Consider the following 14,368-nt stretch of genomic DNA (forward strand, 5'->3'; position numbering starts at 1 on the left):
ACGTCATTATGCAGCCAATATCAAACCAAAATAAGAGTTGTTTCCCCAAAAAGACATGCAAGATGAAGGGAAACTGAGTGGCGAGGTATATTTAAACGGACGTACCATTAGTCGGATGCCTGGCAAACGACACAGAAAATCTCTTTACTGCCGGCATAGAGAAGAGCTCTGAGGAAATAAGAAGGGTAATGGTGTTACTGGGGCCCGCAGGTTAACTGTGAACACGCTTGTACCTAGTATCTGAGGGCATACGTACGTCTGTGTGTGTATACGTACGTGTGTGTGTGTGTATGTACGTACGTGTGTGTGTGTATACGTACGTGTGTGTGTGTGTATACGTACGTGTGTGTGTGTGTGTGTGTATACATACGTGTGTGTGTGTGTATACGTACGTGTGTGTGTATATACGTACGTGTGTGTGTACGTACGTGTGTGTGTGTATACGTATGTGTGTGTGTGTGTATACATACGTGTGTGTGTGTGTATATGTGTGTGTGTGTTCCTGACCCCATGTGAGTCTTCATACTCTCCGAAGTAGAGCCTCTCTCTAATGTTGCAGCCTTATTATGTGTGCACAGTGCATGTTTGTCTGTGTCTCTCTGTCGGTGTCTCTCTGTTGGTGGTGAGACATACGCAGCATGGGAAGGGCTAACAGAGGAATGACAGAGAATGTGAAGGGAAAAGGGAGATACCTAGTCCGTTGTACAACTGAATGCCTTCAACTGAAACGTGTCTTCCGTGGATGAGTGAATGAACAACTCAGCTTGTGATTGTTCTGAATTCAGACAGAGGAGTGACATTATTATTTAGATTTATTTAACTAGGGCAAGTCAGTTAAGAACAAATTCTAATTTACAACGATGGCCTACCACGGGCCAAACCCGGACGACGCTGGGCCAAATTGTGCGCCGCTCTATGGGACTCCCAATCACGGGCCGGATGTGATACAGCCTGGATTCGAACCAGGGACTGTAGTGACACCTCTTGCACCGAGATAGCAGTGCCTTAGACCTCCTGCGCAACATTAGGCACTGGTGAATTGGGCTTTTGAAGAAGTTACCTAAAATGTCCTTTAGCTCATTTTAAATCTTTCTGGAACACTGACTGACTGTTCCATGCCAAAATGATCTGAAACGTACGAGATGAAACGTACGATGAAGGCAAGTGACATTTGACCATTCTGTTATATTGAACATGTGTTATATTAAAATACTGTAATCATCTGGATTACGCGAGGTGTATCTGTAAACACAATCATTATTGTGCATTCGTCTTTGTAACCTACCAGTGCATTACGAGAAATAGACGTTTGCAAAAACACACACTTTAAAACAACCGAGACAACCCCCCCCCTCCCCACCCACCCATACATCATAGAAAAACATTGGTGTTATTTCAACAACCCACACTTGTCACACTCTGTAGTCTCATACAAGCAAACAGTGAAGTAACATCTCAAAGCATAATATTAAAGCAACCGTTTCAAAAAGTGTGACATCACTTGCATAGTGGAAACAGTACACAATGCCACCCAGTGGACAACGTGGGGAACTTCAGTTCAACCCACAGTGGGACAACCTGTCCTCTCCACATGCATGGGGCAGGTCATACAGTATTGTCCTTTATGCCAGGGTTTTTAACAAATCATGCTCTGCATACACTGTATGGGGACAAACAATTCTTAGCATGTAATCACGAATGTGGTCACCATCATGCTGTTGGGGGAGAGGGGGAAATCACTCAAGCAGAGGACTGCTCTAAAGCAGGCCTGTCAAACGACTAAAACCACATCGAAAACTGTAGAACTGATAATGGGCCTGAAATTCATAAACAGTTTCTTGACTGTGCCCGACGTGCTAATAATTACCCCAAATGAAAGCTAGGACAGTCAGGGAGCATAGAAAATTCACCCACATTTCTTTGGCAAATTTTGACAGCAAGGTCACAACCGATTTTCAGTGTGGCTCTTCCTGGAACTGGTTGAAGAGCGAATTAGTTCGACAGCGCTGCTCTTCGAGGCTGATGAAAAGAGGCAGGAAAAGAGGAGGGCTCTTGGATAACTTGTCTGATCAAATAATAACCTCTTGTCCACTAAAGGTTGGAAGAAACAGGATCTAAACATCAGCTCGCGACGCCATTTCAAATCTTCAAGGTAGTCTTACACTATATAGTAGGGCTTCTTCCACGAAGAAGAGATGGGAGATAGAGGTCGATTAAGGAGCTCAGATTTGGAGGGAGGCGTACCATCTCGAAAAGGCAAACAGGGGGGCATGGGGGGGTAGACACAGTCCCAAAGGTTGGGGGTGCTAGAGGACACCCCCAGGACAGAGGTACTGAATAGGCCCGAGCACAGGGACCCTGTTGTGGAAGATCCGCGGGATGGGGGTAGGGAGGAAATGGTTAGTCCTCATTGCATATCATGCAGTTCTTAGTAAGAGCAGATCACTGTTGCCAAGGGAGCTGTGTGTGTGTGTGTGTGTGTGTGTGTGTGTGTGTGTGTGTGTGTGAGAGAGATACTCCTAACACCTGCACCTCTTCCCTGATCAGAGGTGGTGAAGCCCCTCTAAGGCCTTCTGGGGAAGGTGACTGACATTAACAACTGGTGGGATCATGGACTCGTAGGACGTCATGGATTTAAGAAATAAGGGGTCTTTCTAATATGAACACATTTGGGACACTGTCTTAGATACATTCTCTCTCTATTGACCTTTGACCTACATAGTCTAGGCTACTCTGGCCTACATAGTCTAGGCTACTCTGACCTCTGGCCTACATAGTCTTGGCTACTCTGACCTACATAGTCTAGGCTACTATGACCTACATAGTCTTGGCTACTCTGACCTACATAGTCTAGGCTACTCTGACCTACATAGTCTAGGCTACTCTGACCTACATAGTCTAGGCTACTCTGACCTACATAGTCTAGGCTACTCTGACCTACATAGTCTAGGCTACTCTGACCTACATAGTCTAGGCTACTCTGACCTACATAGTCTAGGCTACTCTGACCTACATAGTCTAGGCTACTCTGACCTACATAGTCTAGGCTACTCTGGCCTACATAGTCTAGGCTACTCTGGCCTACATAGTCTAGGCTACTCTGGCCTACATAGTCTAGGCTACTCTGGCCTACATAGTCTAGGCTACTCTGGCCTACATAGTCTAGGCTACTCTGGCCTGGGAGCTTTGGTTGCTGGACCTACCTACTGTACGCAATGATGGCAGCTATGCAGCCATCAGGAAAAGAGAGAACACGAAAGAGAGAGAGAGAGAGAGAGAGAGAGAGAGAGAGAGAGAACACGAGAGAGAACACGAGAGAGAACACGAGAGAGAGAGAGAGAACACGAGCGAGAGAAAGAGAGAGAGAGAACACGAGAGAGAGAGAGAGAGAACACGAGAGAGAGAGAGAGAGAGAGAGAGAGAGAGAAGAGAGAGAGAGAGAGAGAGAGAACACGAGAGAGAGAGAGAGAGAACACGAGAGAGAGAGAGAGAGAGAGAGAGAGAGAGAGAGAGAGAGAGAGAGAGAGAGAACATGAGCGAGAGCCAACAGATAGTGAGGTAGTTCACATAACCCAGAGAGATCAGTGAGATAGTGTTGATGTCAGGGGGCAGAAATATGACAGTGGCAGCAGTGGTTGGTCCAGGGGAACAGAAACCAGATACCCACCTAGGCCAGTCTGTTTAATCTCGGGGGACTGACACGAGCACGAGGGGAAGAGGCGATAGGAGGTGCCCTTGGAGGAGGTGGGCAAGGTCTCGGAGAGGACCTGGTTGGGGACAGGGACACATGGTCACAGTGAGACAGACAGCGATAGACAAACAGCTGACTGTCAGACAGGTAGTTAAATAACCAGGAATAACTTGTAAAAACACAAACATGACTTGACTAATCATCACTAATAAGGACACAGTACACAGACCATATAGTCTACTGTGCCCGAGATTAATAATCAGTGGTGTGAAGCACTTAGGTAAAAATCATTTAAAGTAGTTATGGGTATCTGTACTTTACGATTTATATTTTTGACATCACTACATTCCTAAAGAAAATAATGTATTTTTTACCATACATTTTCCCTGACACCCAAAAGTACTCGTTACATTTTGATGCTTAGCAGGACAGGAAAATGTTCCAATTCACACACTAAATCAAGAGAACATCCCTGGTCATCTCTACTGCCTCTGACCTGGTGGACTCACTAAACACAAATGCTTTGTTTGTAAATGATGTCTGAGTGTTGGAGTATGCCCCTGGCCATCCGTAAAAATTAAATTAAACTTGAAAAGTGACATCTGGTGTGCTTAATATAAGGAATTTGAAATGATTTTTATACTTTTACTTTTGATACTTAAGTATATATTAGTAATTACATTTACTTTTGATACTCAACAGAAAAATCCACCCAAAACCACTCATTCCTTTAATTTACAGTGTTAAATAACACTCATATTTGAGAACAATAATTTTGTGATCAAATTATTCATTTTGACTTTCTAAAACGGTCGGTTGCAACATGGATCGTTGTGTAAATCTGTTGCATCTCAAGTGGACTACAAAATCCACAATGCAATGCGCTCTATACGATTATATGATTGACCGACAGATTTGTCTGCCGTTGATGAACCAGCCTGTCAACCAAAGCTAGCAAAGTTCCCTTCAAGTATGATAAATGGCAAATTACGCTGCTTCTCTTCAAGGTGGTATGACCAGTTCGTGTGGATTGAGTATAGTAATGCATAAGTCTTGTAGGCACTTTCCTGTGGCTAATGTCGGATTCAGATTTATACGAGATGGATTTAAAAACTGGAAAATCACTAGGAATGCTTGCTGCAAACACGAGAATAGCAAGTTGCATGCTAGTGCTCTTGCAGAATGTGAATCCTACAAGGTGACCCACGGGCCTAGAAGTTGTGGGACTGTGTTGAACCAAATACATGGTGATGCCTAGAAGTTGTGGGACTGTGTTGAACCAAATACATGGTGATGCCTGGAAGTTGTGGGACTGTGTTGAACCAAATACATGGTGATGCCTAGAGGTTGTGGGACTGTGTTGAACCAAATGCATGGTGATGCCTAGAAGTTGTGGGACTGTGTTGAACCAAATACATGGTGATGCCTAGAGGTTGTGGGACTGTGTTGAACCAAATACATGGTGATGCCTAGAAGTTGTGGGACTGTGTTGAACCAAATACATGGTGATGCCTAGAAGTTGTGGGACTGTGTTGAACCAAATACATGGTGATGCCTAGAGGTTGTGGGACTGTGTTGAACCAAATACATGGTGATGCCTAGAGGTTGTGGGACTGTGTTGAACCAAATGCATGGTGATGCAAACATGGATTTCATAGAAAGTGGCTGTTCCACTGGATGTCATAAGGTGAAAGCACCAATTTGTAAGTCGCTCTGGATAAGAGCGTCTGCTAAATGACTTAAATGTAAATGTAAATGAAAGAAACCGTGCCCATGTTAAAGTGGTCATAGATATGGTCCTAATGTGTGCAGAGCAGGATATTCCAATCAGAGGACATAGAGAAACCCGAAGAGGCAACCAACAAAGGTAACTTTTAGAAATCTTCAATTTCATCTCAAAGTATGACTCAGAAATACAGGCTTTATGCGCTACCTCGCAATGCCACGCTTATGAGCCCCGGAATTCAGAACGAGTTGCAGCATCGTTGTTACTGTGGAGGATAAAAGATGAAGCTCATTCTGCGTCTTCCACGTATTTTGCCAAACTAGCAGATGAATATAAAGATCAATCTAAACAAGAACTTATTGCTGTGTGTCCAATACATTCATGCTGGAATGATTAAAGAAAAGAGCTGTTGGTTTTAATGAAACTGCTGATTTATCTGCACAAGGAATCTCTCTGAGAATACTTAGTGTTGTAACCCCTGGAGTTGGATCCCCCTGTGTGGGTTTTTATGTCGATGGCACTTCAGTCATGTCAGTGTAACAGTTTTGCTTCCGTCCCTCTCCTCGCCCCTACCTGGGCTCGAACCAGGGACCCTCTGCACAAATCGTCAACAGCTACCCTCAAAGCATCGTTACCCATCGCTCCACAAAAGCCGCGGCCCTTGCAGAGCAAGGGGAACCACTACTTCAATGTCTCAGAGCGAGTGACGTCACTGATATAAACACTATTAGCGCGCACCCCACTAACTAGCTATCCATTTCACACCGGTTACCTCAGGGAACAGAGGAGGGGTACCTGTCCTACTAAAGCAAACATTTAAGCAAGTGGTATATGTGCATTGCCACTCCCACCGTTTGAATTTGGTTCTGTGCAGCGCGGAAAAAGTGTCAGGACCTTTTTTTGGACACAGTAATACATCAGCTACACACATTTATGAGTGGATCCCACAGACATGCTGGATTCATAGAAGTACAGAAAGAGTTGCATCCCCATTAGACTCATGTATCGATCTAGAAAGATCCACGGTGGAGTTCAAAGTCAGGGTCTGTGAGTAAAGTGCTGTTAACACTAGATGTCATTTTTAGAGGTTCTTGCAGAATTTGAGGCTTGAGGACGAACCAAATTAGAGGCCGATGACCTCTTACAACAAATCCAGAACAAGACGTTTTTATTCCTGTTAGTCACGTTTAGTAAATTGTTTTGACATTTAGTGATTTTGCGATGAAGGGATTACAAAGCTCTACATTATCTGTGATAATATGGTTTAAATATGGTTTAATTGAAATCCTCAAAAGCAGCTTTTCTACGTTCAGAGAACTCAGGGGGAGACTTTGATAAAGTTCAAGCTAACTGAAGAGATGATGATGAAGAATGATATTAGTAATTGGGATGTGACGACGTCACGGCAGAGAAAACTGACTGTAAAATTGGCAGACAGTCACAATGTCATTAGGGAAAACATCCAGCATCAAGAGTGACAGTGACCTGAGGCAACTTTGGAACAATATTCTAGACCGACAGATTACGGAGTTGAACTCAAGAAGACACATATGGGATCATGCAAGCGGCAGCCTCCTTTTCCAAAGAATCCCAAACCTGCGGCCTTAAAGAGCAGCTGAAGACCACATGCGATCATTATGCAACATCAATTGAGGATGCTGAATTCACTGTTTTTATTCAGCAGTTGAGTTGCAAAATGAAGATGGGAAAGAGTCTTTTCCTCCATAATGAGTGGACTCGACAGCTGCCCTGATGATATTTTCCCCGATATAAACTCTGTTAAGGATCATTGTCACATTTCCAATGACATCATGCAGCGTGGAGAGACTTTTCTCAACAACAACTAGGATAAAACATAGTCTTCACACATCAGTGACCAGGGCCCAGCTGAACCACTTCAGTTTGCTGTCTTTAGAGCGTCAACTGACAGATCCATTGGATTGTGATGAAATCATCACCATATTCAACTCAAAGCTCGGCACCTTGTGATGTAGGTCACGACTTATTGATATGTCTACTAAAAGGTAAGGTATATAGTACTACTGCCCGTCGTGGTATAAATGGTAACATCAAATATAGGCTTGTTTGCCCATCGAGATTAAAGTGCGTCTGAAGATGAGGTTTATGTTGTTGGCAACTGGTCTGAAGTTAGTCTTATTTTAATATGCTGGGATGGGTAATTATTTGTATATTTAACGAGGTTGCTCCGTGTACTATGCACTAGTATACAATTATTGTATTACGAAATAATATGGTGTGTGTCGCAAAATAAATTAAATAAATAAGCAGAAAAATACCTATCCAAATTTCTCTTGGCCTATCCCCCCAAATAAATATGGCCCCTGATCTATAGTATCAGACAGCTTTGGAATCGTGACATTACGTAGTTGCGAGGAAAATAGGTACGTTTCCCGACATATACACTGATTTTGAGAAGGGATTGCATTACGATTAGCTTAGCTAAAGATTCTAATCTTTTGACAACGTGAACGCGATTGGTCGACAGTCTGCTGGGCGTTTTATGTTCCTTTATTCATTAGATTCCAATCTTTGGATAATATCTCTTGCACGGCACCATGCAATGCATCCTGGTCTAAAAAGGCTAGACCGTCGGTTAAATGACACATTTCTCCAGTTAGGAAAATGGCAAAAATATGATCAACGGCTCATCCGAGAGAAGACAATCTGACATGAAATCTGACATGTATGATAGACGTTTTCACCATCTAAAATATGTTGTATTCCAGTGAACTTCCAGTGTAGTGAGAGAGACTTGACCCACTGTGCTATGTCCTACTGGACGGATTTCTACCTGCTTGAACGCCAGTAACTCAGATACACATGAAAACCGTGAAATGACCCAGGTGATCGATTGAACATCACTCAGAGATGCACAAAAACAATATAACATTCAAAATGGGTGAACCTTCCCTTTAAGTACATTTAAAACCAAATACCTTTAGACTTGTACTCAAGTAGTATTTTACTGCGTTACTTTTACTTGTCATTTTGTCTTAAGGAATCTTTATTTTTTACTCAAGTAGGACAAAGTGCGTACTTTTCCCACCACTGTGAATAATCATCACTAATAGGGTACAAAGACTACGTGATCTGAGATGAGTTGCAAAGTGCACACAGATACCTGGATGTTGTTCATCAGGCTACACAACAGAAAACGTTTAATAAAGTTTTGCAACGGGAAACAGACGTCTGGTCAAGGTAAATCGCTCGCTCTCTCAAATGATTTTTTCCATTATTATTTGGTACCTATGAACAGCCGTCTTAGAAAAATCAGGTCTATCCTAGAGAGTCAATATCTGAACAGATTCACGCTATGCCTGTGATTCAGAAGTGGACTGTACTGAATGTGGGAGAGAGGGCTAGGGTCATGCTAGGGTTAGAGAGGGCACACAGTCATGGACGTGACCCTGGTCAGCTACCTCCATGGAGCCAGTCTTGCGGTTGCGGATCATGGGGGATCTTTTGATGCTGATTGGCTCAGAGAGCGACAGGGCCCGGTCAGTCTCGTCCTGTGATAGGTCCTCCAGACTGCCTTGGTTGGTCTGCTTCTCCTGGTTCTGGATTGGATCAAAGAGACCGTTAACGGCGGTTGTGGACACACACACACACACACACACACGGACACACACACACACGGACACACACCACACACAGACACACACCACACACACACGGACACACACCACACACAGACACACACCACACACACACGGGGACACACCACACACAGACACACACCCCACACACACAGACACACACACCACACACACACCACACACATGGACACACACCACACACAGACACACACACACACACACACACACACAGACACACAGACACACACACACACACACGGACACACACCACACACACACGGACACACACCACACACAGGACACACACCCCACACACCACACACGGACACACACCACACACGGACACACACCACACACAGACACACACCACACACAGACACACACCACACACAGACACACACACACACACACAGACACACACACACACACACACACACACAGACACACACAGACACACACAGACACACACACACAGACAGACACCACACACACAGACAGACACCACACACACAGACAGACACCACACACACGGACAGACACCACACACACGGACAGACACCACACACACGGACAGACACCACACACACGGACAGACACCACACACACGGACAGACACCACACACACGGACAGACACCACACACACGGACAGACACCACACACACGGACAGACACCACACACACAGACACACACCGGACACACACCGGACACACACACCACACACAGACACACACCACACACCACACACAGACACACACACCACACACAGACACACACACCATACACACAGACACACACCACACACAGACACACACCACACACAGACACACACACACAGACAGACACCACACACACAGACAGACAGACACCACACACACAGACAGACACCACACACACAGACAGACACCACACACACAGACAGACACCACACACACGGACAGACACCACACACACGGACAGACACCACACACACGGACAGACACCACACACACGGACAGACACCACACACACGGACAGACACCACACACACGGACAGACACCACACACACGGACACACACCACACACACGGACACACACACGGACACACACTCAGCGGAGGCTGGGCGGAAGCCAAAGCCCAGAGGGACGTTCTCCTCGCCCTCACAGCCCTTCACCCCGGGACTGAAGTGGAGCTCCACGTGGAAACGCTCCTCTGACCCAGGGTCCTGTTCAACACAAACACACGGAAACAAAACAACATGAAAAATGATGTTAAACTACACAGATAGGTACAGAGAGACAGAGACACCTAACTGACCTTGTTGTTATCCTCATACAGCATGATGACTATCTGGGTCATGTAGTTGAGTTCAGAGACGGCGCTGAGGTAATCCATGGCCTGTTTCCACTGCTGGTCCTTCACTTCCTGTCACACACACAACATTACAACCAGAGATATCTGGATCCTGACGATTCATTCTGCCTATATGAGACAACTGCAAAACAAACAAAAACATAGTATGTGAACCCAGGTCTGCAATATTCATGACCACATCTAAATCACAGTTGGTATTTTCAGTGAACTATTCCTTTACATTACAACAACAAATCTGATCCCAGATGATCATTGTCGTGCCAAACAGATCTGAGAGCAATGTACTTACGTCCAGTAATCCCCCGTAGCGGAAGATGCTGAGCAGTGAGTGGACGTGGCTTTCGCTGGTGAAATAGAGACGGGTCCTGACGTGGCGCCCCGGAGACATGACCCCCCGCGAGTACCTGGAACACCAGAGGGAATGAAAGGAAAATGGGTGATCACTCACTGGGGCAAAGAGAGAGATGCTTCAGGGGAGGGTTAACTGGTCCTGGGACAGTGGCTCAACTCAGTGGTATGCCATCGTTGTAACAACAGGGTCTACTAAGAACTGGTCCTGGGACAGTGGCTCAACTCAGTGGTATGCCATCATTGTAACAACAGGGTCTACTAAGAACTGGTCCTGGGACAGTGGCTCAACTCAGTGGTATGCCATCATTGTAACAACAGGGTCTACTAAGAACTGGTCCTGGGACAGTGGCTCAACTCAGTGGTATGCCATCATTGTAACAACAGGGTCTACTAAGAACTGGTCCTGGGAGAGTGGCTCAACTCAGTGGTATGCCATCATTGTAACAACAGGGTCTACTAAGAACTGGTCCTGGGACAGTGGCTCAACTCAGTGGTATGCCATCATTGTAACAACAGGGTCTACTAAGAACTGGTCCTGGGACAGTGGCTCAACTCAGTGGTATGCCATCATTGTAACAACAGGGTCTACTAAGAACTGGTCCTGGGACAGTGGCTCAACTCAGTGGTATGCCATCATTGTAACAACAGGGTCTACTAAGAACTGGTCCTGTGACAGTGGCTCAACTCAGTGGTATGCCATCATTGTAACAGGGTCTAAGAACTGGTCAGTGGTATGTAGGGCTGGGTGACATAGTGAGAAAATCGAGATTTGATTTTTAGGCTAACTCATGGCCGATTCACGAAACAATATATATATTTTTTTTTCTTCATTTTTTCTTAGTAGGATCTGTACTGTTGTAAATTTTGGGAGAGATGAGACATGAAACAGATATCGTTAAAGGTTAAGTTCTCCATTACAGTAAAATAGAGAGTTGAAAAGAAATTTGTGAGTTGAAACTGCTCATTGTCAGAGAGGAAGTAGTGACCTTTCCACTCTTTGTTGTTGTGAGTGGCAGGGGCTCGGAGTCTGTGGACGAGTGGGAAGGTTCACAGTGCACACAGCACAGAAGGTGGTGCTTAATGTCAGGGGGGAGGGGCTTGGTGTCTGGGGGAGGGACTTGGTGTGGTGTCTGGGGAGGGGCTTGGTGTCTGGGGAGGGGCTTGGTGTGGTGTCTGGGGAAGGGGCTTGGTGTGGTGTCTGGGGGAGGGGCTTGATGTCTGGGGGAGGGGCTTGGTGTCTGGGGGGAGGGGCTTGGTGTCTGGGGGGAGGGGCGTGTTGGTGTCTGTGTGTGTCTGGGAAGGTGTACAGTGTACACAGCACAGTCAGAAGGCTGGAAGGAGACACCAAAACAATTAATAAATAACCCCCCAAAAAATGAGGGGGAAAAAATGTGAACTTCGATTCTTGCGATACAGACATTTCAAACATCGCGCTAAAACATTAATTCAGATTAATTTGATATATCGCCCTGCCCCAGTGGTTATGTCATCATCACAGGGTCTACCAAGAACTGGTCCTAGGACAGAGGCACACTCACAGTGATGTGTACCTACAACAACTGATCCTAGATCAGTGGCACTGAGTGTATTAGAGACTGACTCCAGAAACCAGACAAGTGCATCATACAGGTGGCACTGCGACTCACAGCGGGTGCAGCTTATTGACGGCCTCGTCCTCGTGGGTCCTCTGCAGGTCCAGCTGAATCTTCTTCATCAGGGGAAGGCAGTAGGCCTGGGCAATGTCCATCTTCTCTGCCTTATTGATGCCATACTCCTAGAGAGAGACAAACATGCTCAAAAGGTATGTTAAAAAAATACCAGCTTCAACCCAAGTTTTTACTTCTGTTGATCATTTTCTGAAAAGACAGAACTGTCATCAGGAGCTAGGTTTACTGTACTTGAAAAGGCAGAACAGTCGTCAGGAGCCAGGTTTACTGTACTTGAAAAGACAGAACAGTCATCAGGAGCCAGGTTTACTGTACTTGAAAAGACAGAACAGTCATCAGGAGGCAGGTTTACTGTACTTGAAAAGACAGAACAGTCATCAGAAGGCAGGTTTACTGTACTTGAAAAGACAGGTTTCCTGGAACAGTCATCAGGAGCCAGGTTTACTGTACTTGAAAAGACAGGTTTCCTGGAACAGTCATCAGGAGCCAGGTTTACTGTACTTGAAAAGACAGGTTTCCTGGAACAGTCATCAGGAGCCAGGTTTACTGTACTTGAAAAGACAGAACAGTCATCAGGAGCCAGGTTTACTGTACTTGAAAAGACAGGTTTCCTGGAACAGTCATCAGGAGCCAGGTTTACTGTACTTGAAAAGACAGAACAGTCATCAGGAGGCAGGTTTACTGTACTTGAAAAGACAGAACAGTCATCAGGAGCCAGGTTTACTGTACTTGAAAAGACAGAACAGTCATCAGGAGCCAGGTTTACTGTACTTGAAAAGGCAGAACAGTCATCAGGAGCCAGGTTTACTGTACTTGAAAAGGCAGAACAGTCATCAGGAGCCAGGTTTACTGTACTTGAAAAGACAGAACAGTCATCAGGAGGCAGGTTTACTGTACTTGAAAAGACAGAACAGTCATCAGGAGCCAGGTTTACTGTACTTGAAAAGGCAGAACAGTCATCAGGAGGCAGGTTTACTGTACTTGAAAAGACAGAACAGTCATCAGGAGCCAGGTTTACTGTACTTGAAAAGACAGAACAGTCATCAGGAGCCAGGTTTACTGTACTTGAAAAGGCAGAACAGTCATCAGGAGCCAGGTTTACTGTACTTGAAAAGACAGAACAGTCATCAGAAGGCAGGTTTACTGTACTTGAAAAGACAGAACAGTCATCAGGAGCCAGGTTTACTGTACTTGAAAAGGCAGAACAGTCATCAGAAGGCAGGTTTACTGTACTTGAAAAGACAGAACAGTCATCAGGAGCCAGGTTTACTGTACTTGAAAAGACAGGTTTCCTGGCTTGAAAAGACAGGTTTCCTGGAACAGTCATCAGGAGCCAGGTTTACTGTACTTGAAAAGACAGAACAGTCATCAGGAGCCAGGTTTACTGTACTTGAAAAGACAGAACAGTCATCAGGAGCCAGGTTTACTGTACTTGAAAAGACAGGTTTCCTGGAACAGTCATCAGGAGCCAGGTTTACTGTACTTGAAAAGACAGAACAGTCATCAGGAGCCAGGTTTACTGTACTTGAAAAGACAGAACAGTCATCAGGAGGCAGGTTTACTGTACTTGAAAAGAACAGAACAGTCATCAGAACAGTCAGCCAGGTTTACTGTACTTGAAAAGACAGGTTTCCTGGAACAGTCATCAGGAGCCAGGTTTACTGTACTTGAAAAGACAGAACAGTCATCAGGAGGCAGGTTTACTGTACTTGAAAAGACAGAACAGTCATCAGGAGGCAGGTTTACTGTACTTGAAAAGGCAGAACAGTCATCAGGAGCCAGGTTTACTGTACTTGAAAAGACAGAACAGTCATCAGGAGGCAGGTTTACTGTACTTGAAAAGACAGAACAGTCATCAGAAGCCAGGTTTACTGTACTTGAAAAGACAGGTTTCCTGGAACAGTCATCAGGAGCAAGGTCACTTGAAAGGGTAACAAAGTAAGCTGATATTAATAATTAAAA

The 14,368-nt window shown here is 45.1% G+C and overlaps 1 protein-coding gene across 5 annotated transcripts in view; it reads right to left on the reverse strand.

The window, feature by feature from the left end:
• LOC115144699 (inositol hexakisphosphate and diphosphoinositol-pentakisphosphate kinase 1-like) overlaps positions 1–14,368 on the reverse strand; it is an 80,945-nt gene that overhangs the window by 18,126 nt on the left and 48,451 nt on the right. For 3 of the 5 annotated variants that reach the window (XM_029685721.2, XM_029685722.2, XM_029685720.2), the window contains exons 20-26: positions 12,386–12,513; positions 10,678–10,792; positions 10,332–10,439; positions 10,123–10,239; positions 8,858–8,995; positions 3,668–3,767; positions 106–168 (exon numbers count right to left, since the gene is read on the reverse strand). In XM_029685721.2, the coding sequence (XP_029541581.1) occupies positions 106–168; positions 3,668–3,767; positions 8,858–8,995; positions 10,123–10,239; positions 10,332–10,439; positions 10,678–10,792; positions 12,386–12,513 (769 nt within the window). The remainder of the gene's footprint in view (positions 1–105; positions 169–3,667; positions 3,768–8,857; positions 8,996–10,122; positions 10,240–10,331; positions 10,440–10,677; positions 10,793–12,385; positions 12,514–14,368) is intronic. The other 2 variants (XM_029685724.2, XM_029685723.2) reach the window with 1 other exon arrangement.

The sequence above is a fragment of the Oncorhynchus nerka genome, linkage group LG17 (assembly GCF_034236695.1).
Source record: "Oncorhynchus nerka isolate Pitt River linkage group LG17, Oner_Uvic_2.0, whole genome shotgun sequence".
NCBI classification, from domain to species: Eukaryota; Metazoa; Chordata; class Actinopteri; order Salmoniformes; family Salmonidae; genus Oncorhynchus; species Oncorhynchus nerka.